The sequence below is a fragment of the Heliangelus exortis genome, chromosome 1 (assembly GCF_036169615.1).
Source record: "Heliangelus exortis chromosome 1, bHelExo1.hap1, whole genome shotgun sequence".
Classification (NCBI taxonomy): Eukaryota; Metazoa; Chordata; class Aves; order Apodiformes; family Trochilidae; genus Heliangelus; species Heliangelus exortis.
This window is the reverse complement of record NC_092422.1, coordinates 51,559,593-51,587,055: the sequence shown is the minus strand read 5'-3', so window position 1 is coordinate 51,587,055 and position 27,463 is coordinate 51,559,593. Positions and strand designations below refer to the sequence as shown.

Genomic DNA, 27,463 nt, shown 5'->3' with positions numbered 1-27,463 from the left:
CACTGCCATAAAAAAAATAAAAAAAAATAAAAAAATAAAAGTTCTTACTACATAATTTAAGCATGATCCTCATCAAAGTACTAACTGATGACATCAAGAACAACTTTCATGCAAACTGTTAACTGCTCTCAGCTCATGCTACCTGGAAGTCTGCGACCTTCTGGTGTTCACCATGTGAAGCAAACATCTCCTCCTACGTGTATCCTAATATAATCTTGCACTTAAAACTCTTTTTTCAGTCCATAACCATACCCTTGAGTTCATTATTTGCAGGCTCTCTTTCCTTACTCCACTTAAGCAATTAATTCCTTGAAGAACTATCCTTTTATATAAATCAGGCAGTGGCTGGGATTGACACAGGTCAACATTATGCTGCTAACCATAAGCTCCATACTTCTATGATAAGATTTTTTGTGAGAGACACACCAGAAAGCCTGGTTAATTGTTGGGGGTTTTTTATGCAAGAAAACTATCCATCTTTCAATTTAGTATCTTTCTTTGGATTTTTTTTTCTTCTCCAAAAATAAGGTCTATAGTCCTTACATGTCCATTTTTAAAATCATTCATTCCTCTGTTTTAACTAGACACTTCAAAAAAGTTGAAGAGTCAAACTTCTTTTGCTTTTAAGAGTACTTCAGTATTACTATTTTACCATCAAATACACTTACGGTATTTCATGAATTTATATAAATTTTTGCAAGAACTCATTAATAATATTTTTTACATAGGGATCACATCACCACAAAAAATGTCACATGCAAATCACTAGATTCCCCACCATGACGACATATTTCTTTGCAGGTTTAATGTTTATATTTTACTGTAATTTTCATATCACTAGGTCATTTTCACCCTACAGGTAATACACACTTGAAATACTTTATTCTATCAAGTTCAATCCTAATCTGAATGTATTCAAAAATACCCAACCAACAGAACTTTGTTTTCTCCAAAAGTGTGAACACACATTTTTATTATGAGCCTCGTTTTAGCTTTCAGCTTAGACACTTTAAAACTTGTTATAGAGCAAAAATACTTATTTTAAGCACGTCACCAAGTGAAAAACCACGGAACTAACCCATTAATGTGACAGTCACCCACAGGGAACTTCACACGAGTCATACAAACTTCTACTCTCTAACTTCTCAAAATGTCAGTCCAGTTAACTTGAGAAACTTTTTCAGATAAACAATACATCTCCTAAAATGTTTTTTCAAAGTGTTTCACTGTACAAGCAGTACTTTGCTTTACCACTCAACAACATACAAATCTTTATCAAGGACTCCTGGGAGGTCACCAGTGAAGGAGCAATCTGCCCACACTGCTATGTTATATCTCAACCAGTAAGACCAAAAATGACTAACAATACCATGTACTGCATAGTCGGGCATTTTGACATCCAAGTTAGATTCTTTACTTAGAATATAAAGGTAAAATAAAGACAGCAAAATTCTAATCCAATGGATTTGCAACCATGTGCAGGATAGACAGAGCTACTACCAACCTACTGGGATACCACTGTCTACAGGCAGCACCTCTGCACAAGGAGAAAAGCACAGTGCTTCTATACCACATGAAGAAAGTAGAATGGAAGGATAAACTCTCATTTTGACTCTGAAAAGGTAATACATCAAATACTGTCTTCAAGGACCTTGGAATAAATTTGCAGTGCTTAAGTAATACTCAAGTGTCAACTCTTTCATGCAATAGGCAGTAATAACAGTGTTGCTGCAACACAGAAACTGAGCTTCCATCAAAGTGAACAGAGTAATTTTGTGATAACCAGCAAAACATGACAATGAAGAAGAGCAAAAAAAAAAAAAAAAAAAAATAGCTTCTACTACTGATCTTTGCTTCTGCCTCATGCAATGGAGATGCTTTCCCCACAACTACCCTCATAACCTCACAGGCAGATGACCCAACCTTAGTGCTACCACTTCTCCATGAGAGGCTGATTCTAAAATGCAACATGAACAACAAAACCACCTCTAAATCTCCACTTTACACCCCTGCACTCATTACAAAGGCAATGAATCCTCTTCTTCCACAATCTACCACTTTTTTAGTGGTAGTGCCAATAACACTTTCAAAATACAGAGTTGAGGAATAGATGTATCCATCTGTCACAAACAGAGGGGAAGTTTTATGGCACAGCTGTTCTGGTTGTTTGAAGCTTCAGAAGCTGCCACTGCACTACTGAGAAGAATATAAAAGTTTTTTTAGGAGCAACAGCTACAGTTTAAATGACTTCCTGTTCCTTGGCTGTTCACTAGTCACAGGTGAAGGGAGACACCAGATGAGCGTGTTGTAAGAGGCAGGAACATCTTTTCATGGAACATCTTCTTCACTCCTTGGAATGCTATTCTGGGTCCAACACTCAAGTGCTGACTTGGGAGAGGACCCCATTGCTGACTCCAGCTGATGAGCAGTGGCTGCAAAGACTCAGAGTAGCCCAGGACGTTTTTGTGGGGTCCCTACTGAGCTTACACCAGGGCTGCAAACCAAACATGCTGTGTAAGGGCTCTTTTTTCCCCACTACCACCTGCAGACTTCCCAAACCTAGATGTCACTTTCATATAAATTCACTGCTGGAGTTGACTATAAAAGCACAAATATGCACAAACCATTTTTTAATGCTGATACACAAGATCTGCAAGTATTTTAAGCTGTAGCTGGTGCATAGTACATCTGAAACACACTGGTGGGTGGTTGGGTGTCCTGCACTAAGATACCATGTAGACATTACTGTATTCCAAGATCTGTCCGAGAACCTGCAGCAGGCTCACCAACCAGAAATGACGTTTCAGAATGGTCATGTTTTCCATGACTACTGTTTTCCCTTCAGATACAAGCCTGCTACACATCAAACAGCGGCATCAACACCTCCTCCTGAACACTTGGACACCCTGCTTGTCCTTTATTGTGACGGCTGATGGAATCCACTGTCAGATAAGCAAATCTGAAAACTAACTTTTAAGCACTTCCAGAAAATGAAACAGGTTGAAGTTAACAAAAACGCTCACCTCATTGGGCAGCCTCTTCTTCCTCCCAACCACAGAGCTTATAAGCATACTACTATTACTACACACTGTCAGAAATACCAGGTATGGCTACACCACAACACCACGTGGAGATACCCACACTAACTTGAAATGAGCTAGCTCTGAAGCAGCAGCACAATAGCCATGTTTTTGTGGGGTTTTGATGCACAGCTAATTGAACTGATGCAGCTAAACTCTCCCCAGAAATCAAGCTAATATTTTGAACCAGGTTGTACTGTGGCAGGCTGATTTGTTGTCTCTTGTAGCACTGCACTGTGCAATATTGTTATGCATAGAAGTTTGATATATTAAATACATACTCCATTTTTAATTTAGTCATACCACACAGCATCAACCTACATCCCTTTACGATTTTCCTGATGCCTGTGCACAACACAGTCTTGTAGGTTATGCAAGCAGAGGAGCACAGCATCCCCTTCTTGCCTGAGGGATCTTTAACAAATTGCACTACATGGTTCACAGAGAGGTAGAAGTGTATGTTGTATTAGAAAAAATGCTTCCCCACGAGTTCAAAGGACCCTATTACCTACTCCTACATGAAGCACCTTATGTGTGAAAGGCTAAGCAAAAGTTTTTCAGATGTAGCAAGTGGACAGGCTTTAAAACATGGACTCAGATTTTTCCTTAAATACAGACTAGCTCAAATAGCCCTTCCTATTACAATTACGTGCAGTATTGCACACAGCACTAAGAATATAGGCAGGAGATATTACAATGTCTGCAGAAAAGTTTAGTGTTGGTCTGACAGGTTGAAGATGTTAGAATAGCCTCAGTGTCTTAAAATGGAGAGCCTGTTGTGCACTGTACACTGTACACAACTCCTGGGATGAGGCACACTGGAGAACAAGCAGCACCTAGAGCTAAGCAGCACAACAGTAAACCAGTCAGCCCAGTGTCAGCCTTCACGTGCTCACATTACTCTTTGCAGAGCCATTGAAGTGTTCCACCAGTATCCTTCATGGGACTCCAGTTGCTGGCAGACTGCAGCACAAGAAATCAGTCTGGGTCCAGCACCATAGCCCAACTCTCAAGCCCCTCCTGAAAGCCAGGTGCTGCAACACATTCCCTGAACACACTGCAATGCTGTTTTGGAAGTTAACTCAACTGGGTTAGCACTGGTAAGACATTTGAGTATGTCTGTGCTGTGCTTCCTACTATCTGGAGTAATTAGCTTTTTTTTTCCCAGAGCATCCCAGCTCCACCAATATTGCAGGTTACACAGTTTCCCTTAACAAGGGCAAACTGTCTTTGTCCTTTGAAGTGGCATTCTTCCTCCTTTCCTGACATTTGCATCTCATAGTTGTAACACTTACCAGGTACATTTATTTTTACACCTCCTCATCCAAAATCACGTGTAATGCACTGAGTAGGTGTTATCAGCTCCCAACGGTGCCATCATCTGCTGCACCTGATATTGACTGTTAGGAATTCTGCATCTCACTGCTAGCATAAGACCTACTTGTCTGAACTGCCTCTTGTGCACCCAGGGTTGTGCACCCAGGGTTGGACTGTTTGTTTGTTGGAGGGGTTTGCTTCCACGTATGTCTCTTGTAACATCACTTCTCAAGAACCTCTCTGCCCATGCATATGATTTTAAAGGGTACTGAACAGCAGTAGGACAGAAGATTTATACTGGGAAACTCTTAAATTAGGATAAGAAATACTACAGAAACACTTGATGTAAGAACTCAACAGCAGTGTTCAAACTCATAACACATCTTAAAAAGCAAAAGGACAAGCTCAAGGACACAGACCCAGCTAATCAACATTGTTTACAAGAAAGTCTAACTTCAACAGAATAACTAGTAACTTGGAAAACACTGTTTCTTCAGCATAGTCATGGTATTCCAGCAGAAATAAAATTAACCATCAACCAAGAGAGGATCCATGTAACAAAAACAGCCAAGGGGTCTATCTATAGATAAATCTAGATAGTTTTTTTTTTTTTAGGACTATAAAGAACTCAACAACCTTGCCCTGAAGCAAGAACAATAACAATCAGGCCAGCTACAGTAAATAAGTGAACTCCAAAAAAAGCTTAGCTGAGCTAGACTTATTCTTTTAAGTCAGTAATCAGGTATGTCAGGGGGCCTTATAGTACAAAACCAAAATGCATTCAGATTCAACAAACCTAACAGGCATCTTGCTCTAGAAATCTGGAAATGGAGCCACACAGTACTCTACCCAAACAGACACGTAGCTGAAATTCTTTTATTGATGAAATCAAAATACGCAAGTTTTTCATTACTCACTCAATACAGATCTCAGATAGAGATTTTCCCAAATAAACGTTATTAAAAACTGTGCTAACAGGAAGCAGCAATATCTTTCTCCCATGCTTCCTAGAAACACTACATCAGTATATTGCTAAGTGGCAGCAGTCTACCAAAATTCAGTCATCTCTTCTGCTGCATTTTTTCATATTAGACGTCTGCAATATTAAACAATAACTTAATTTTAATGAGCACACAGGCTTTTCATTTTAATCAGAAGCTATCTTTTCATGACCACATACAGTTAACATTCTGGGATATAAGAAAAGACAGAATTGCCTTTAGTATCAATCAAAGTTTCACATATTTTCTACAGTAAGAGATGTATGATAGAAAATGTACAGTAATTAGTATACTAATTAAACTATTCTATGTGAGCAAGGCCAAAGACCAGTTTAAAATGCATCTCAAGTAAGCAGCTTGAAAACATCCTCATCATGCAAGGAGTTTAAAAGAAGATATTTGTTTTCATCATAACATCAAGAGATGAGAGGCAGCCTAGACAAAACTAGAAGACAGGATGCAAGAAGGGGGAAAGGTACTAATGCAGCATCAATTAAAAGGAGACAGACTTTATAGAACACTGATATCAGTTTGATTTATTTGCTGCATCAAATAAAGCACAAGGATTTTTTAATTATTTCTGTCATTTAGACGTCCAGTGACAACACAGAATATCAATTTCATCTCTATTTGTTTCCTACATTCTCCTGAAATTATATGACATAGTTCACTGTCATTTATCTTGGTTTATTCTAAAATTAGGAGAAGAAATAAAACCCAAAGAATTAAAAAACAGGGACAACAATATTCTCATTTATGGTTCTGTCAACCTGCATTTGACTAATATTACCAGATGGAGCAAAGAGTTTATAGTCAGCTGCAAATGCTGCTGCTGCTATGAACCACTGGTTACTCTCGTATCAGAAAATTATTAAATGCAATACCAAGAATTAGCTAACCAGAAGAATTTACAAGAACCAGAATATTTCAAATGACTTGAATAATTATTTAGCTTCTGGTAAGAAGTTCCAAAATTAGAAAGATGTTTTTAAAAATGAGAGTAGGCCAACCCCAGACTTGCTTCTAGAAAACTAGAGGTAAGGGTGTCTCTGGCACTCTTGTTAAAACAATTCCCATAAGCAGCCCAGTAAGAAACACATTACCAAAATGTAGTTGAGCTGGGGAATCATTTGTTGCTTGTTTGCTTTCCACTGATAAAGAGGGAAAATCTACAGAAAGGAATGAAAGCAAGGCAAGGGGAATACAGTAACCTCTGATGTTTTTACCACCATACCTATGTCTGAGAATGCTAAAGCCCTTAATCTACTAGAAATAGATTTGACAAGGTCACTTTTTAAAATTACCTGATACATGTGGCTAAAAAGAACTTAGTATGACTAAGTTTTACCAAATGGCATTGTGATATGGCTTTAAACAGTACAGATGTTAAGAAGTGTGTCAGTGACAGAACAGCAGCCTATAGGAGACTTCAGTCTGACCTGACACACTCATACTCATTGCTGTTGTACCAGGAGTTGGCTTACTTTATCTAGGGTCTCCTATACAGGTCCATTTATCCAATAACTGTGCCCCAACATCTGTTTGTCATTGGTTCTGTGCCAGAGGTTACTGCTCCCATGACCCAGTGGCAGAACAGAATATGGGCACACACACAGACTCTGGTGCAACATCGGGCACTGATTCATTAACTGCCCAAAACATCAGATTCTGCATCACATCAGTGACAGAATCCCACACAACTGCTGCTACTGCAGCAGACACTTCTGCTGCAAAGGCAGGCAGGAACTGAGTCTGAGGGCACAGGGACATCTTAGACTGCCACAGTTGTGCACTAGGTGATCACACGACATTGCCACCTAAATGTGTTCCTCTAGTAGAGTTTGTCAGTGAACCTATAGCAGCCGAGTTTTACTGTGAAAAATTATTTTAGGTCGAGGAGTGAGTTCAGTAAGAGGGTACACTGTACCACTTTTCCAGAAGCTAATATTTTTAAAAAGGTATAACAGCTACTTTCTGAAGAATGGAATTTTGTCTAGCTTTTTCTCCTAGCACAAATATATTTCTTAGGACTACAATTTTCCATTCACCTTTCTGATGGACTGACCTGGGAAAAAAAAAAATAAATATTGACTATCACCTTCCACCCATTCAGCCGAACAAGGATACTTTCCACTGCACCTTCACTCTCATAGAATAATACACAAAGACATGTCACCCAAATGTTGTTCTTCTAAAGCGTCTGCTACAGGGGAGGAAGAGAGGGGGAGGAATTAAATTCACAGGAGCTGTGAATCAAGTACAGTCTTATTAGATCCATCTGCAACAATACTTCCCCCCTCATTTGGATGCCTCAAGCAGAACACAGGTACAACTAATACCCCTTCTTTCTTAAACACCGGATTTATTGCCCACTTTCAAAGCAGAGGGTGCTTTCACACTCTGATTTGGATTTTTTGCGAGTCACGAGTTAGTCAGCAAAGTTGTATCTCAGCCTGCTCTTTAGACTGTAGTGTCAAAGTGCACACCGCAGCAGCCACTTCAGTCCTTCATTGCCGTTTCTTCACGCAGCAAAGATCCTTTGACCTGGAAACGAGCTCAGAAGCAACCCTCAGAGCCTCTGAAGACTACTCAGATAGCTCCAGGATACGAAATAATTGACATATGCTGAACGTAAAAATAAAGTTAGAACAGAGCTGGAAACGTCTTTGCCCTTAAACTGGTCTTCCCAATAAGCCGGTTTAGACAAGAACTTCCTTTCATATAAAAATAAAAGAGTTCTTTCTCTGATGTCCATCTCATCTCTCTGATATATTTCTATATATAGACGTCTAAACACACATTTAAACACACAAAAAGCTGGGGAGATGACCCCGGGAGAACCGTGCCGGGCGAGGACCTCTCCGCCCAGACGTAGCCCCTCATATCGGGCCGGGCCTGGCAGCAAAACCCACCGAACCGAAGAGACACACGCACTCCCCCCACCCTAGCGCTGCCGAAGGCACCGCCGCGACCACCGCCCACCCCGCGCCGGTACCGCGCCCTCGGTCATGTGTCGGGAGAAACCCGAGTTTAAATGTCAGGCCGAGGCCAGGCTGAGACAGCGGGGACCGGGGGTGGCGAGGCCGTCGGCCCCCTCAGGGGAGGCGGCGGGAGCGGCGGCGACGGGAGCGGCCCCGCTACCCCCTGCGGCACTCTCAGCAGTGACGGCGCCGCCGCCCCCCCAGCTCCATCGCGGCGTCACCCCCCGCCCCGGCGGCGCGGCCCCGTCCCGTTGCCCGGCAGAGGGGGCCGGGCCACCCGCCGCGGGGGAGACGCCGACACACCCCTCGCCGCTGCCGCCCTCCTCCGGCTCCGTCCTTCCCGGGTTGCGGCGGAGCTGGGGTACTCACAGAGCCCGTTGGAACCGGTACTGGTGAACATGGCGCCGACCCGACCCGGCCCGGTCCGGCCCAGCAGCGGCGGGCGCCGCTGGCGGAACCCCCCCCCGGAGGCCGGCAGACCCCGAGGAGCAACTGCAGGCCGGGGGCAGCGCCGCTAAGGCGGCCGCGATGGGCCAAACGCCGCCGTCGTCAGCCGAGCGGCCGGCGCCCTCTGCCGGGCCCGCTGGGCGGGAGTAAAGGGGGGGTGAGGGGGAGCCCGGGCCCGGCGGCGCCCCCGTGAGTCCTTTCCCCCGCCCCGCAGGCCCCCTACGGCACTACGGATACCATACGATCCCCTATAGTCCGGATATATTCTCTGTATATTTAGCCTAAAGAGGAGAAGGCACCGGGGAGACTTTGTAGTGACCTTCCGGTACCTGAAGGGGACCTAAAAGGATCTGGGGAGAGACTAGTGGTAAGGGCACGGAGTGACAGGACAAGGGGTTTAAAGGCTGGAAAGGGCTTTAAACTGGAAAAGGGTGGATTTAGGTTTGATATTAGGAAGAAAGTCTGTAATGTGAGGGTGGTGAGACACTGAGACAGAGGTTGCTTAGGGAAGTTGTGGCTGCCCCCTCTCTGGAAGGGCAGGTCGGATGGGGCTCTGAGCAGCCTGGTCTGGCAGGAGGTGTCCCTGCCCATGCAGGGGGGTTGGAACTTTTTGATCTTTAAGGTCCCTTCCAACCCAACCCATTGTATGATTAATGAAACCGTGGTAAGGCTGGGGGAGGTTCCTGGTGGCAGGTCCAGTCAGAGGGTGCTGGCAGGCCCTGAGGCACAGAGCAGGGTGCTTTAAAGCTGGGGTGTAGCTAGGTGGAGTTAAAACGCATCGGTCTACATATATTCAATATAATGCTAATTAGAATATAGTAATAAAGACTTCTGTCTTTATGAAGATGATATAAATTTGAAATGTGTAGGTGCCTTGGGGAAGCCTGACTCCTCACGATTTGGAAAACTGTGACGCCCCAGGCTCGACCTAATTTATGGAGTCCACAAGGGAAGTGCCTACTTAAGGAGCCTTGGGTAAGCTCTCATTACAGCTAACGGAGACATAGTCAATATGTTCTCTGGAGCCTGGAGAGCTTTTCTGATGAGCAAATGAAGGTGTCTGCTGTAGGATTAAATTAATTGTTCCCTAGGCTCTACCAGCTGTATTGAACTGATGCGGAGTAGCTGTAGTGATATGTCAGACACTGGGCTCTCTACCAACATGGTAGGCACCTAATACAGGGTGAGCCAAATTCCCTGTTTCATGCAGATGTGGTATAATAAGGATGAAGTCATTCAGCAATCAAATTTCAGTGACATTTTCAAGTCCGTGCATGAATTGGAGCTTACTGAAGTCATGCTAGGAATTTAACAGGTAATGCTGTTCTTCTTTGCTCTGTGTCACAGATGTGAATGTCAGGAAGAAACAGGACAAGGTTTCTTCACTGTGTGGTTTTTTTTTGACTAAACGAAGGGCCTCAAAGTCACTTCTAGCATACCACAGTCCAAGACTGAGAGTAATGTCATTCCAGAATGTGACTTGACAGGTAGGTGATACTTTTAAGATAGGCAGCCAGTAGTAAAAACTTTCTAGGTAGGTAATTTTTTTTTTAATTCCGTAAGTTTTTCTTACATAGCACCAAAACCAAATATGACTTTAATAATTACATTCACATTCAGCACATCAGTATGTAATTTTGAAATGTCCAGCTCCCAGCACTCATTTCATGTTTTTGTCCCTCATTTCTCCTGTACAAGGCCTGCAGTCAGGCAGGTAGGAACGGGATTCAGTCATTTCACAGAGCAGAGGTATGTCTAAACTAGCCAGAGGGAAGAACCAAAACAGTAGTGCATAAAAATCCTGACTCTCTCCCAGGCTGAGGTTCTTTCTTCAACAAAGAATGTAAATTGGATTCACAGCCTGAAACCTATCACATACCTTGTGTCTTTGGCTACAGACAACTGCCTTACTCTGCAGTTAAAGCACAGCTGGAAGAAGTGATCTGCTACAGAAATTCTCCTTTTCTTTCAAATGCAAATGGCTTTGGCTGCTGTATGTTACATATGCAAATTGCATCCTGCCAGTATGCTGCTGAATGTGCATAATTCTACCTAAGTCACTGGCAACCCACATTTCTAAGAAAAAGGAAGGTGAATAATGAAAAGCAAAGGCTGTGGTAGTTCCACTGTAAAACGTCATTGCGCAGCCTCCTGAAACTTTAGGGAACTAATGAGGTACTCATGGATTCATTAATCACCATTTTGGACTTCTGGACTCATCTCCAGTTAATTAAGCTTTTTTGTGGATCTAGCTTTCATATAGGTGAAGATAAAACCCAAAAATTTTCCAGCATTGCCTGTGTAATTGTCTTAGGATTGCTGTTTTAGTGCTGAAGATACAGCTTGCTTTTATTTCTTCTTCACAGTCACACAGAATAGAGTGACAGAAAAATCATTAATTTAGAGGTTTATGGTCCTGATAGCCAAGAACTTGTGTTCTTCTCTCTTATAAGCTCAGTTTTGAAGAGTTCCCTAGACTGATGTCCTACAAATTAATCATATTAGAGGGATTCTTCTCTGCAATGTTGAGCACTGGAATTGGATTCCAGTCAGAATCACTGAATGTACGAGAGACTGGAGCATGTATTTTGCTGAATAAGGTTGCATTTGGGCAAATATTTAAAAACTATTTTGAAAGCAGCTCTGTGAACTTGTTATCACTGCCAGGGACAGTGAAACTGAATGAGTAGCAATAGTTGGCAAGCTTCTCCTCACAACATACCAGAATACTTGCAGATTTGTTCAGTAATGCTGGGATATGGGGAGCTAACTCTCTATTTATTTGCCACTATCTTATTTAAGTCTACAAATATATTCTGGAGTCTATGAAACATCTAATGATATCCTATGTTTTAACAAGATTTATTAAGTCAGTTTTCCTGTGATTAGATAATATAAGATACACTGAGTTTTTGAAACTATATACCCTGTGCTATTAAGTGTAGTTTCATGTTCTGATTGAACAGTAGAGAAAATGTAGATTTTGCCCTCAGATACAGTGCCAAGCAGAAATAGTCTTTTTTATCCCAGCACCATCAGCAGTACATTTTCATAAGAATTATACAAATTATTTGTGTTATTTAAATATACACTGTTGTCGATTTGGGAGTTAAATGAAATCATCAGTCCTCATGATTGCCTTGGAACATATCCCAGAATAGGAAAGCTAGCACTTATCTACTAATCTGCTCAGAACGAGCTTAGAAGGCTTTGACACTGCTCAAATGTCAGCTTAAATATCTCCATTTGTTTATTGCATCTAGTTAGTGAGGTCAATTTGGCATGTTCAAAATAAAGTTATTAAAATTTCTTGCTCGAAAGAAAATCCCAGGAGACTGGAATTAAATTTCTAACTATTTTTCAAGATGCTTAGGTTACTGTCTTCTCTGAACTTGTGATGGTTTTAAACCAACCTTTAATTACTAATTAATCAGTAACAGTCAGATGCTCCCCTGCCATATAGAATGAGGGATAGTGGCAGAGTAAAACCGTGTGGAAATGTGACACCTAGCTCAGGAATTTTCTGCCTTAGTTCAGGTTGATGATTCTGCAGGTAAATGGCAGGTGATCCATGTCTGTGATGTCTGGGGTTCCCATGACATTCATAGTAGCACCTGCAGTTATTACAATTACTTGAAACATTAGAAGATACCTGAAAGGAAGTTAATGTTAAACTTAATTATTTCAATAACTTCTTCCTACTGTTTCCAGCCCTTGTCTTCAGTTACCGAAGGCTGTAAGGAAGAAAGCTGTGCACCTTGCATATCCTACTCAGGAGACTTCTGTGGCAGCACAGCTTGCAGATAGCAGCTTCCTTGGGAACAGGAGGAAGGGCAGAAGGCAGAGTTTCACTGGGATGAAATCCGAGTGACTGGTCCTGTGCTGTTCCAAAATTTGCACGTTTCTCTCACTCCCTCAGAAATGAATCAAGCTTTGTAGTGCAGCAGACCCACTCTCCTCTGAAACTGTAGTGGGTTCATTTTGTTACACAGGTTTTTAATTTTTTTTTCCTATAGCTAGAAGATACAGAACATTATCCCAGTAGGCTTACAGGTAATGTGATGAGAAACAGATTGGCTAATAAAGGAACTTTCTGGTATTTCTTAAGTTCTAGAAAAGTGTGCAAAGGAAGCCAATCTAGTAGGAAAAATGGCAAGAGTACTAGGGGGTTTTGTTGGGTTTTTTTTGTTTGTTTGTTTGTTTGTTTGTTTTGTTTTTTCAATTGATTTTGCATCACACCATTATAAAAAAGTAAAGAGTGCTCAAAAGTTTTCCATTTGTTATATTTCTAGCTATTTCAGTGAGATTTTTCTCAAAACTTCAAACACCATGTTAAAGCTGAGCTCCACATAGATGTCAGTAATGCCAATATGTGGGTAACTGTTACTTCAATAACTAAAACATAGCTTAGACAGCACTATTTTGGTTTTTTCAGCTAGAACCCCAGAATGAGAGGCAACCACAATACAGTGGTAGAGAGACTGCCTTACTTGAAGCTGAGCCAAATCACCATCTGGTTTCCACCCCCAGCCACAAGCTCACACTCTGCGTTGCCCACCTCCATCCCCAGCCAGGTCCTTTCCATGCCTATTTTTTTGCCGGGTGCTTCTCAGCCTTCCAACAAGTGTCTCAATTTCACCCCAGCAAGTCACCAGAAACGTGCTGCATCTGCCACCTTCTGGCTGCTTGCCAATGTCCCTCAAATACGGGTGGGAGGAGAGTAACAGCACAGCACATCCTGCAGGGATACACTGAGGGAGCTCAAGAGGAACTGCTTGCTTGGGCCTGAGGAGGTGAAGGTGAAGGCCTTGCTTCCTTCTTTGCTTTGTGTCTTTGGGGACTGAACATACAAACTTGACAGTTTTACACAGAAAGGCTTAACCATCCCTTCCCTTTTTACAGTCAGCCACATGAGCCTAAGCACTGACACCACTGACACTACACCTAGATGATGGCATCTCCGTGTTCAGGGGCAGCACCAAGTACTCCAACAACAGCTTTGTCTCTAAATACAAAAAAACCCACTCCTTTAAACCTGTTGTCCTTACATTCTTTGTCACAGGAGCCGGGCTATTTGTTCAACAATATCCTGTGAAAAACAAGGCCATATGGTAGCATTACCAGGAACTAGATCCTAATGTAAACATATTAGGAAAACAAGTTTAAGATAGGCAATTTGATTCTGATGTTTCTTTATTGTTGATTTTGATCTCTTTTTTCCTTTTGTTTAGTGTTCTGTGCTTGTGTTCCATTTGACTTGGGTGAGACCCCACGGCTGAGCAGCTGTCACTGGATTTTAAATCCCTCATCTGAAGGGAATTAATTTGCCACAAGGTAAATTGTGAAACATCATTAAGCATTGAGAATATGATGCAATCTGAGCATGGTGCTCAGAAGACCCAATTAAGGAATCCATTAGCTGGGCAAAATATTATGTGTAGCATAACATAATGCAACATGCTTGCATATCTGTCCTTTTTTAATGCATACTAGAGATCAAGCACTAGCTATCTATTTCTAACTTTACGTCAGAGAGTACCTTTGTGATCTGGAGGATATGCTAAATTACCCAAGATAACCATCAGCAATAGCAAAAAACTTAAGCCTTTAAGATGCAGTAAATGAGTTGCATTGTTCAGTAGAGGTATGGCTATGCTGAAATTGCCTATTGAGAAAATCAGATCTTAGAAGATATTTATTGGGGTATTCAGAGGAATCTTTTTCTCCCCGATACCTGTTCATATTTCTGGGGTATCCTCATCCTCTTGCTTCACATGCTTATTGTAATCCTATCTGTGTATCTCCTTCACACAGCATGAAGGTTATTAAATGCCCATATTTACACTGGGAGGCAAACCTGTTTTTAAGGGAATAGGTGGCCACCCACTTCATGATGTTATCAGGCCTGTAGCATAACATTGCTAAGAGATAAAATAATTGGTAAAACTTTAAGCATTTCTTTTCTCTAAGTGCCATTACCTTATTTGTGTTTGACTTATATAAACTCAAGCAGCACGGAATAGCCTCATCCTTTTTTCCCCTAACTCTAATTTTCCATACCAGGGGATGTTTGTGTTCATATAATTTTACTGGAATACAGTGACCCCTCAGAAGAACTTGCAAGAAGTTAAAGGACATTAACCCAGAAATGTACTTGCATGAAATTTACAAGAGAAATATGTACTCATTCAGGAAATAAGCATTCCTTTGGTTTCCTTTTTCCTCTAAAAATATTACTAATGGCACAGTTAGGTGCCAAAAATCTGTGTCACACCAAACTGCAAAATTTGCCCAGCTGTGGCCTTTAAATTGTCATCAGAAAACTAAACTGCTTTTCATTATCAGAAAGAGGATCTTCTGGGGGAAAAAAAAAAAAAAAAAGTATCAATAAATTCTAAAACTGAGGATTAGATCTTATTTTTCTTGCTGAACAGCACTTAATACACTTCAATATTTTTAAATGCCTAGAATACTTTATAGTTTGGTACTGGGGACACTGCAACAATCTATGTTCTCAGGGGACAGAAATCACCACCCCTGACAAAGAAATCTGCCCTGGCATAAACGTGATGTCCTGGGCCTGCATGCATCTGCCATTTTGGGCTCTCCTCACCCAGGAGGTCAGTGACATTTTCTGGTCAGCCTGCACAAGAATGAGGGTGTCTGTCCACTGAGTTCCCAGGACAGACTTGACCAAGGGGGGTTAAACCAGAGAAACAAGCACTGACCATTCGTGTCATCATAGTTTTTGAAGCAAAACCCAAAATGCCTGGATGCTGAGACTTCTAGGGGGTTTTTTCCTCTTGCCTTCAGCCTGCCTCACCAGCCTGAGCTCCATGCCTCCCTGCTCTCAGGTGGCTCAGTGGCTCCTCGTCAGCAAAGGTGCCTGCACACAGGGGAAATGAGACAACAAACAGGAAGCCATCAGGAGAGGAGGACCTGGAAGGCTCTGTTTGAAAGGGTGTGTAAAACACAACATTCATCTTTTCTATTATTACACACACATGCTGGAGCTCGTGCCACAGAGTCCTCTGGGGTCATGGGCAACCAGCTGCACTGGGCAGGTGGAGACGGGTGACATCTTACCAGTTCATAAACTTGTCTGGGAGCTTCACCAAAGGTTGTGTCAGGGCCATTTTTTTGGCATGTTAGTCATCTCACGAATAATGATCAATTACTGATTCAGCTCATATTAAAACTCAGTTTTATCATTTTGTCCCTACTGTGAACTAAACCAGTAAGCTTTTCAAGGAGGGGGAAAGTAAACCAGCAAAGTCAATAAACTCATTTGTACATACAAGAAATGGATTCAACTGCAACATTTGATCATTAAGTACATATTTAGTCTTGGAGAATATGTACTAATAAGTATATATTTACAACACAAGTCGTGTTACACGGGTGACGGAAAAGTATTAATACAAATATTGGTTTCATTCACAAATACTGGCCAGGACACTACAGCTGATTAAGTTTCCATGTGAAAGAATATTGAAAATAAATTATTTTCAGCCATATTCCTACAGCTTTGATTCCAGAGTTCAGTGCAGTTAGTCTGTCCACAACACCATGGTTGGGACCTCGATGCCAAATGATTTTAACATATTATCCAGTCAATATGAGTGGGAACCAGTATATTTGTATATCCAGCTTGCAGGCTGAATTCAGCATTGGTGATCTTGCTGGCAACGTGTACATCTGGGTGCAAAATTAAGCCTTTGTATCCTAGGCTGCATATCATGCAGACCTCAGATATTTTGTTTATTTGTCAGTAAACTGTTTTCTTCTGAATGTCATGGTGTAAAAGGGTAGATGCAACATGCAGAAAAAGCACAGATTTGGGGCTTAAGTACCTGCATTTGGTGTGACACTTGAGACGTACATTACACTGTAAAACGGGAAGGGAAAAAAATGACAACTAAAAAGAGCACATCTGCACCAGATGTTGCACGGCCTGGTTCAAAGCAGCCTGGATCCAACAGAGTTGTGTTTTCAGAGGGGTTTGGCTGGGATGGGTGCACTTTAAACTTCCAAACCGCAAGACAGTAGAGCAGTGAGCTGGGGCAGATGGAAAGTGGCCGTCACGGGCGGGATGATTCAGGGAACAGATGGGCTCTGCTCTGCTCCTGCTTTGTTTTGTGAGGGGAGCAGGAGGCCGCATAGCGAACATCGGGTGGGAGGGGGAGGCCGCCTTTGCTCGGCGTGGATGGCGATGGCATGAAAGGGGATATTAAGGCGAGAACAAAAAGAGAGAGGGAAGGAGTGGTCTGAGGGGAAGGCCGCGTGGAATGTGTGGAATTAGCACGGGGTGGAGCAAAAGAGACAGGGGAAAAAAAAACCAAACTGAGGCGCGCTCGGGCTTACGCAACTTGGCAAGTCTCAGATCTGCTACTGGCAGGGGAGGAATCCATAAAAAGCTCTGAGGAGGGGACGTGGTTATGGGGATTTGAGAAGGAAGGTAGCAGCAATGGGATGGAGCCCAGGTGGTCTGTGCATGGTGGAATGATGACTTAAAGAAAAGAGAAAGAAATGGAAGAGAAAGTGAGATAAAGAAAAATAGTGAAAGAAGGGTTGCTGTATTATCTTGAAGAATCCTGGGTCTTTTTCACTTCATGCAATGAAAGGATTTTCTGAGCTGCACTGTCTAGCTAGGACGTGCTGTGTCCTGAGAACCCTCCTGTTCCACACAAGGTACAACACAGGTGCAGAAAATGTCTTCCCTCTGTACGGTCCAAATGCTATAGGACCTTCTGAGTGTCTGTGTGTAGGCGATACACAGCAAAACCCTTAAAATAATGTGCAAGTAAGTAGTTTTTCTTGGGGACTGCTTGTCAGTAAATATTCTGTGTGCATGCACATACACAACAGCAACCTGTGAGCTGAACTGTGGAGGTGCTGAGAGGCCAACTAAAGAGGTAAGGATGCCTCCAGAAAAAGCCCCCATTGTTTAAAAAGTCATTCTATCTAATATTGGTGCTTCTGTCATGGGAAGTGGGTAATAGAGGTATGGACTGATCACCAGGTGGCTATTTCATAGTAATCAAAAGTAAAGACACATGCAAAAAAGCCCTCTCAGCAGTTTCAGCCTATGAGAATAAACCCTTGCCTGATACGAGCAGCAAATGGGAAGAGATCTAATCGTGCTATGTTGGAACAAATCCTAATATAATTTAAAACTTGATTATATATACTTGGAACAGAAATTGGTTGATTCACTGGTGTTTTGGTGATTTCTCCAAGCATTCTTAAGGAAGTTTCAAAGTTCTTTGCAAGTAAAAGGCCAACATGTTCTGCCCCAGGGGGTATGCAACCTGGCTTCTCCCTTCTCTGAAAGAAGCTCAAGGAAGAAAATCAATAAGTGGACCACTTCATTCAAATGGCATTGTGTAACCACTTATGTCAAGAATTTAGGGTGAGGCCTGAGAAACACTCTATCTAGATGGAAAATTATAAAGGGTGGATGTCTTTCATCAGATATCGTATTTCTTCATTTTGTCTTGCTGATATAGTAACAACCGAGATGATCATCTCAGACATAGCCATAATTAACCAGGCATTGGCCTGGATTCAAGATTAGAGTATTTTAGACCTTTCAGAACAGAACTGAGATCTGAATGGGTGGTAGATTACTCACTGCTGAGCAAAGACCTTCAAGAATGTAAGTAGTGTGTGGAAAAAACTCAGGTTGTCTTTTACAGTGGACAGAGATAAAGGTGGATGTGCAGTATTCTCTCTTCTTTTTGGACTGTCACATCCAGCAGGAATGTCACTATTCATGAGGAACCAACAGACAATATCATCAAAACTCAGGTATTAATATTATCTTGGCTATTCTGTAGCAATTATGATCCCTCTGTCAGCACCCTGTCTGACTTTCCCACAGATCTGAGGAATGGAGGAGATTCAAATACATTTAGAAATAGCAATTCAGTCAAGCAAAAAATGTAAGGAATTCTAGATTTTGGTCTATTTGTTAAGACGAATAAACAACAGCTGTTCTTGCCTCCTACAAAGGTTTATTGGCCAATAACCTTACCCTTTAAATCACAGAGTGTACAAATGGGTGTTTGGTGTTTTATTCATGGTATGATAAAAACACAGGGTAGGCTGTCTGCTAAATCACTCCAGTGCCTAGGGTTATTTGCTGACAGCTCTACTGCTTTCATAAGTAACCTGTCTATTGACCCAGCAGAGATTATTTTGTCTCTTCCTTGCTGTGAGAGTGCTGTAACTTGATGGATTGATTCTGCGTATTCCCACTGACCAAGCACAAGGGACCTGGCTGCTATTATGGTGCTCTCACCATTTCTTTACACCTGGTGTGTTTCAATCAGCCATGTAGCTTTATGATGAGAGAGGTAGTTAATTTAATTATGTTATCTCCAAAGCCTTTAAATGGAGGTGTGGCTTCATTTGCTGTGACAAAAGTGCCAAGGGCCAAATGCTTCATCCACCCTCTTCTATGTCAAATGACCTTTTCTTAAGGCTCGTCTCTGTGCAGGAAGTCTTGTGCAATAGGTAAGAGACACAATTAGAGCTTAATAACTATTTAATACGTGCCCTCTGCGTGGACTTCCCTATTTTGCAAGGAAAGCTGTCTTGAGGTTTAGCATAACCCAAGACAGAATAACAAAACACCAGCTGCACACAAAACACTCTCAGTGCTATCACTTGGTTCACAGCATCTTTCTGGCACTTGCTGTTTCAGGCTTTTCCTTCTTGTAAACACATTTGGTGGAATTTTTCATAGACTGGGCTCACCAACTAGCAATATTTATTTCTCTCAGACACTTGTTATTAATCCTAACTCGATTGTATGCTGGAGCAGTGGATGAGCAGTCCCAAAGAAGGTATTTAAAAACTCACTAGACCACTCATAAGCAGAGGACTTACACAGGGTTTCAAAAACAATAAACTTAAGACTGACTGAATCAAGATTGTGGGGTCCATTTTAAGAAGGATTTTGAGGTTTTACATTAACCAAGGATTTGGTATTCACTCAGATTAAAAAGGCTGTCCAGAATGGTCACTGTTTTAAAGTACTCTCCCTTAGAAGGGAAAGAGTGCACAAACCCTAAACAAAGGAGTGTTTAAGTCTCAAAGCTCAGGCACCAGGAAAAGATACCCTGTATGAAACAGAAATGGAAGCTAAAAAGGAGATAAACTGGGCAGTACACTAGCTGACACATCTGTTCCTAGATGGTGCTGTTAGTATTTACAGCAGACTTATGGAGAAAAGGAATGCTGAGGTGTATGAAGACATGGATGCTGGCCACTGCCATCTTACAGCCACAGATGATAAAAGGAAGTGGAGGGGCATCCAGGCATCTCCACTCTGATCACAAGAACACACTGGGAACAAGGCAATGATGGTAATAAAGGCTTACTTGCAAGTTTACAGGTAAGAACCAAGTGTCTTTGCTCTTAGAGGGAGATTTGTCCAGATGATTCAGGGAGCTAAAGCACCCACTCACCTACTCCACCATTACCACCATGAGAAGCATGGCCTTACATCAGAGAGGGACACTGGTGATGTATTGCTCAGCTATTTCATCTCTTTCACCTCTTTCACACACTGCCCTGAACATCCCCTGACCTAGGAATGTAGTGCTCAGAGGGTGCTGTTTTTACATGCCAGGTCAACAGCTCAGATGGCCATACAGCAATTTCTCCTTATCTGTGAAAGCCCATGCCTAGGTTATGTGCTGACTCTGCTTATTTTGTTTTCTCTTTTGACCCTTCCTTACATAGACAAGTACTCAAAGATTATGCAGACATAAAGGTTTCATTCTCCTTTCACACTTATGTGAGTTTGGATTCAATGCATATATATATTTATATACATACACACATACATGGAAACAGCTAATCTAAAAAACCTGGCCAACAGTTTCCTCACCATGTAAGCAAGATTGCCTTCCACACAGCCATTCTCTCACACCCTGTCAAAATTAAGTTCAGAACTGAAAGTCTCATGAGTTTCATGGTTATAAGAAAATCTGATGCAGATCTTTAGATGGATTAATTCCACCCATTCATTCCCTTGAACCAAAATCAGTTTGTTGCAGTTGAGCTGCTTCCTCCTCCACAACGGAGGGAGCACGGTCACAGCTTCCTCTTGCCACCTTAATATGTGTGTGATAAATGTGTCAGTTTCTTTGAACTGTGTTAAAGGTCATTTTTTTAAGCATGTGGTCCTCTTGCATGAACACAATATGTGCAGCTACAATTTTCTTTGTGACTAATTTGCCCTCATAGCTGTGGGCAACTAAACGGCTTTGCCTTACCTGGTTGGCAAGAGGTAAGCACCTTCCAATATATTGTAATTGGGCTTTGGGGTGGTTTGGTGTTTTTTTTGTTTTTTGTTTTTTGTTTTTTGTTTTTGTCTAGCCCTGTTACAAGCTTAGTTAACACCTTTCTTGGAGCTGACTTCATGAACACACAAAAACTTCTCTGGGTTGTATTGTAAAGCATAGCTAATTAATACAGTGAAGTACAACCGAGCTAAGTAGGAGAATCACAGCTCATAAATGAAGATAAGAAAATTATAAAAGGTGTGACTTATATGGATGTAATTACCTGTTTGGGAGGCAGCCTGATCTGGAGGAACCAGAAGAGATTTGGGAGGCAGGAAATCCTGTGTTGAAATCCTTATTACACCCCTGACACGTGCTGTTGCAGGCAGGTTGTCCTGCCTCTCTTTCCCCAAACTGTAGTCACTCAGTTACAGTCACCTAAGGATTTATTAATAGAATAGATAAACCATCTGAAACACTTAAAGTGTGATTTAGATACTTGTGAATATTACTTGCCACAGGTATTGGCCCAAATTAAATTTTTTCTGGTGCCATTCTCCATATCTTATTTAGAAGTGTATGGCACAGGTGAGGAAAGGAGGAAAGGGGGACTTGTCACTTCTCAGGGGTTGCTCCTTGAAAGTTAAACAAATCTGATATTTGTTACTCTAAAGTAATAGATTACAAAGCAAATTGCTAGAAAGGAATTATTGCAGTGAGGTGCTTGATCCTGAAGAGAGTGCTGCTGATACCCAAGAACAAGAAAACAGTGTCAATCCTAAAAACAAAACCAAAACCACCTAGAAATCTGACATTATTATTCCATGTTAACCCATAATTTTACTCAAAAGCAATGTTTATCGAAGTACCTCAACTCCTGTTCCATAACACCTCATTCCTACAGTGAACAAGGGAAAAACAATCTGAAGATGGGGAAATCCGAGAGGAAGTAAACTGGAGGTTGAGTCAGCACAGTAACCTTGCAGTCAGAGGGCAGATGGAAAATCCTGAAATGCACACATCTTCTTCAATGAACTTTGCTAATCTAGATCCAGATGCATTTAGTCAGATGGAGGAGATTACAGTCATCTCCACAGTGTTCCTCAAAATTCAGTACCCCTTTGTGAGATATGTCTTACAAACACAGCTGAACACCCATGTTCTCCCATTTTACCCAGTGACTGCCAAACTGTAATACCGGGTTGTTTATGTTGTCTCTTTTAGTAACATATAAGATGTTATTTATATACAGTTTATATATATATACATATATATATATATATAAAATATACAGTTATTTATATACAGTCATTTACCCACCTTTGTAACTTGCTAGGTGTTAGTATGGGTCTGGTCAGAGGATTCCTGAGGGAGTTCCTTCCAGTGCACAGACTTTTAGGGCACGGAAGAGGAGCAAGCCCTTTTCAGGTTCCTCCTAGGGCAGTCTGTAAATCCTTTCTCTTTTCAGTACGTTTAATGCAAGGTAGATGCTTACTTCCACTAAGCTAATGTAGTTAATTTAGGCCAAGTCAATTCACAAACATGCTAGATAGAACACTGCACTGTGGCTTCTCTAGCCTCTATATCTCTGTAACATCCATTTACAAAGAAGTCTTGAATTTCCTGTTAGGGTGGATAACTGCACCCTTGCAAGGTGGAGAAACTGAAATAGCTTGACCTCTTTCATATTTTTCTCTTCTGAGTCATCTCTGAGCAAACAAACACTGTACTGAGGAAAAGAACCTGAGAAACTGAGTGGGACAGTGCAGTTGCATGTTAGTCCAGTAGTGCTAAAACCTTCTTGAAATGTAGAGGATAAGTGACTATGGTTTTGACCTTCATCCAGGAGGAGAAATCAGAGAGGGGTCAATAAAAAGTGAGGCTGATGAAAGGCATTTTGCTTTTCTTGTTGTCAAATTTATCTTGCCTGGGTACTTGGAATATAATGATTGTAACAATACTATGACTCCAGCCAGGTCCTAGTTTCTGGCAAGGAGCTGAAGCACTTAATACCTTTGCTAATGTTTCATGAAACCAGGCAGATGAATTATGAAAGAGTGTTACAGAATGTGAAAATGTAAAAGTGAATTCAAGCATATTAAAAGGTTTTTTTCATCAGAAGGTGGATTTCACAGAGAGTGAAATGCTGGAGCAGTTTGACTGATCTAGGGCTATTGTGAACAGTTGACTTGGATGAGGCAAGACAATTTGAATCTGAAACATAAGTTTCAGCATTGGAAAACTGAAAGAGTCGAGTTAAATGTTAACAAGACAGCCAGAATTTGTGACACAGAGGAAGTTACCTAGCCCAGATGGAACGTACAAGAGGAAGGACAACAGCCTTGCACGGATGCCAACACAGAGATGTCAGAGCTCTCCAACAGAAAAGCCCAGAAGCAGAAAGACAAGCAGGGATCAAATTTCAAACCCTTCGGGGGGAGAGGGGGGGGGGGGGGGGGGGAAGAAAAAAGAAAAAAGAAGAAAAAAAGTTAAAAAAAATTAAGGATCTATACACATTGTAACAAACAAACAACATGAACCAACACAATATCTGGCATGGGGATGGTGGTGTAAGATCTGCACAGGATTACATCACAGGGCAAGGGCTTGCCAGCAGTAGCAGGTTGTGCACTGCAGGCTCTGAGGGATGACAGCAGCCCTGCCAGCTCAGAGGAATGCTTTGTACAAGCATGGGCTGCACAGCGTGCAGAGGGAACAAATGAGCCAGCGAAGCAAGGAGAGAAAGAAGGAAGCATTGTTCAGAGAACAAATGGGGAATCTGCACTCAGGTGTGCAAGCCAGCGTGATGCCAAAGGCCACGGGTACTCAGGAAAATCTACAGAAGTAAAAAGCTGGTGAGGAAAAAAAAAAATCCTCTCACTCTGGCTGATCATCAGTACCAAGAGTGTGCTACCGTAAGGAGGGTGATATGGTAGAGACCAGGGCAGGACTAGGGGAAGGTTGCTGGGAATCTGAAGTCCCTCTCTTTGCAAAAAGGACTACAAACCTGAAAGGCTTTAAGCAGGACAGTACCAGCATGTCTTTTGATTTTTTTTTTTTTTTTCTGTTTGCTCTACCTCTAGATGAACTGGGAGCTGAGTGAGCTGAAGGGAAATGTTCAGTCTCCTCAGTAAGCCTCTGGTCACAGATTCCTGGAGAGATGTATTTAACACTACCCGCTTGCTGCAGGTGGCTTTGCAAGCATCTGCAAAGCTGGAGGTGGACAAGGGGGCTAACAACTGGCAACTTAATCCTCAAAATGGTACAGAATTACCTCTAGCAAGAGGGGAATGCAGAAAAACCTGCCATGAGAAAGGTGCCTTTGTCAAGGTTTGTGAGGCTGCAGAAACAATGGCAGCCCAAGCCCTCAGTGTGAGACTGATCAGTCTGGCTAGGGTTGCTGAGGACTTTACAGAACCTCTGACATTGCTCAAAGCTGCAAGATGTGGCTTTCCATTTTCATAGCAGGTGGCCACTCTTGTGGACCATCAGTCAGCACCTTCTGCACTTTAAATGTGTGTGTGTTGTATATCCAACCTGTACAGGTGCTGCAGCAAGCACTGTGGCATCCAAACCCAGAATGGTTTTCCATCCTGTGGCATTCAGTTGACCAGACTTCACTCATGCTGTATAGACAATCCACATAGGCCACAAGGCAGAGAAGAAGCCTTCACTATTCTGCCTTGAGGCTCCAAAATCCTGATGACACCACTGAGCAGAAAGCCCAGTGTTAATAGTGGCGAAAAAAAGTTTTTCATCCAGTGCTGGAACTTTCACTTTCCATGGAAAGCCAAGGCTTGTCCCTTGGGAAATGCGGTATCATGAGGGGCTGTGAAAACATAACATGGCACTCAGCCCACAACATGTCAACTTTCATGAGTTTGGGAGGTTTTTTTGGGCCTAAAGTATGTTACCAGAAGAGTCAGCTCTTAATTTCAATGAAGGCTGCCTTTCTAGTAACACTTGGAAGGCAGAGATCTCATGACAGCATTTGAGTATGCAGTAGTTGCAATATTTCAGTCAATCCTGCTTATCCCTATTTCCAGCTGTCTTGAAGATCCATGAAAATCACTCCCTTCCACATCTTGACTTTGTTTGCTAAACTTTGCCTCACCCCAGAAAAGTAAGATTTCAAATACATGTTGTGAGGTTTTTCAGTCGAGACAGAACAAAAATAATTTGAGGATATGCCAATATCATTTCCTGAAGGAGAGAGGGGGAAACTTTCAAAAGCTCTTCAGGATAATGTGATGCCAAGCTGAGGCATTTCATTGCTGAGCCTCAGCTCACCATCCTGGAGTTCAGGGAGAGCTCCATGTGCCCATCTGAGCTCTGCCTTCAGCCTGCATTTGCAGAGGAGGTAGGAGAACTTTCAACACCCACTTACCAGACATTACCCCTTAGCAAAGCCTCACATGTCAGAAGCCAGTGCTGTTTTGGGAACATCTTGCAGTCATTATGCAGGCTATGTTACTCAGTGACAAGCCATTCAATTTTACCACCAGAAACAGAGCATTTCTGCTAAGGTTTTTTCTTAATGGAAAAAAGAAAGTAGCAGCAATATTTTGAGAGGTTACACCCACAAGAGGTTGATAATCCCAGTTTCTTTCCTAAGGCCACAGATTCCTGCAGCTATGGGGTCCTTTATTGCAGGAGAAACCAAATGATGGTTCAGTCTGTTCTGTGTGCTCATGTTGTTCAGGATGGGGGCAGAAGCCCCAGCTAACACTGCTGGTGAGTTCACGAACACCCCAAGAATGGAATCTGTGTGGAGAGTTTTTCAAACACCCACAGTTACTGCAAGAAAAACCAAATAACTATTTTTTCCCTGGCCACATCTGGATGTAGATGTGGTCAGCCCCAGATTCTGTTCTAGTGTTGCCTGAAACAAAACTGTTTGTCCCATGAAGGCCTGTCTAAACTCATGCTATCACAAGTATGATAGCAAACATTTTAAAACAGTTTCATTTCTGTGGCATGCCCTTGGACTCTGTTGCATCAACTGCTGACAGAGTCAAGGGCATGACACAAGCCTGGAGGTGGGCTTTCTGGCTGTTTGGTTTTTTTTTTTCCTTTTCTCTTTTTGCTATTTTAGTCACCGACTTGTATCTAAGCTGCAAACCAAAGCAGATGTAATTATCTCAGCTGTCACTGGGACGGAAGTGGCATTGTAAATGGATAGGATCCAGACCACATAGCACTTTAAAGATCCAATTGCTACAAGCAAATATACAAATAGTGACAAGTAGGAAACCACTGCAGCCTTTCAGGCATTAATGCAAAGCTTTTGCAAGAGCTATCACCATTGTCAGCTCTTTCATTCATACCTCTGAGTGCCACTGTACACAGGGTGTGCTGTGAAAGCTGCTTCTCAAGGCTGCATGCTCAGCTCTAATGAGAAAAGGAAATGGTAAGCAGAAATAAAGTAATTGAACCACCACACTCATGGCAACCCTAAGAGTGGCTGAATCAATGAGAAGTGAAAAGTATATTATGGGTGATGTAGACTTTCAAAAGGAAGAATGGTATTGAGAAGGACAAGGCTAGAGAATCAGCATTAAAACTAATTTAAAGGTATAGGCAAAGACTCAGTCTGAAAGAAATTATCTTCACACATTTAGCATACACGTAATTGGACTTCTAAATCATCTATACTTAAACAGTTTTCCAGTATGAGTAGTACTTGTTCTTACCACAGCAGATGTTCTCTGAAATTTTGTGACAGTATCTATTGTAAGTAAACTAAACTGTCTGTAGAAAACAGATTGTTTTTACAAAAACATAGGGCTTTTGAAATCTAGAACAATTAAATAAAATATACATTTTGCCTATCTTTGTGTATTTATAGCTGACTGATACCTTCGGAACATCATCTGTAGTTCAGACAGTGCTTGAATGGCTAATTAAATTTATTTGCAGATAAAGTATTGTTAAATTACACCTGATTCTGCTGGCAATTCTAATACCCTAACTTTCAATCTTTTAGAATTCTTACCATATTTTCCAACAAATATTTTAATCTCAATTTTTTTTTCATTATTCTTTAACAACTGAAAGCTCATCAGATACAAAGTGTATTATATGAACCCTCAAGTTTCATTTGAGCAGTTGAATAATTGAACATGAAATATACTTCAGAGCCTAATATTACTAAGCTGTACAAAATCTATTAACAAGAATTCTATTAATGCAAATACTACCACGGGTAATTGTACTTTTTTTCTTTCCTTTTTCTTTTTCTTTTTCTTTTTCTTTTTCTTTTTCTTTTTCTTTTTCTTTTTCTTTTTCTTTTTCTTTTTTTCTTTTTCTTCTTCTTTTTCTTTCTCTTTTTCTTTCTCTTT

At 41.6% G+C, this 27,463-nt stretch overlaps 1 protein-coding gene and 1 long non-coding RNA gene across 2 annotated transcripts in view; both read right to left on the bottom strand.

Moving 5' to 3' along the window:
* The window catches only part of UBAC2 (UBA domain containing 2), a 94,081-nt gene extending 85,162 nt beyond the window's left edge, over positions 1-8,919 (bottom strand). The window contains exon 1 of the mRNA XM_071742470.1: positions 8,749-8,919. Within this exon, the coding sequence (XP_071598571.1) occupies positions 8,749-8,779 (31 nt within the window). The 5' untranslated portion in view covers positions 8,780-8,919. The remainder of the gene's footprint in view (positions 1-8,748) is intronic.
* A 1,434-nt stretch (positions 8,920-10,353) lies between these two features.
* LOC139795410 (uncharacterized) lies at positions 10,354-23,548 on the bottom strand. The gene is made up of 3 exons (XR_011725487.1): positions 22,443-23,548; positions 21,406-21,560; positions 10,354-15,712 (listed from the first exon to the last, which is right to left on the bottom strand). It is a non-coding gene; the product is annotated as an uncharacterized lncRNA (long non-coding RNA).
* Between the last annotated feature and the right edge of the window lie 3,915 nt (positions 23,549-27,463).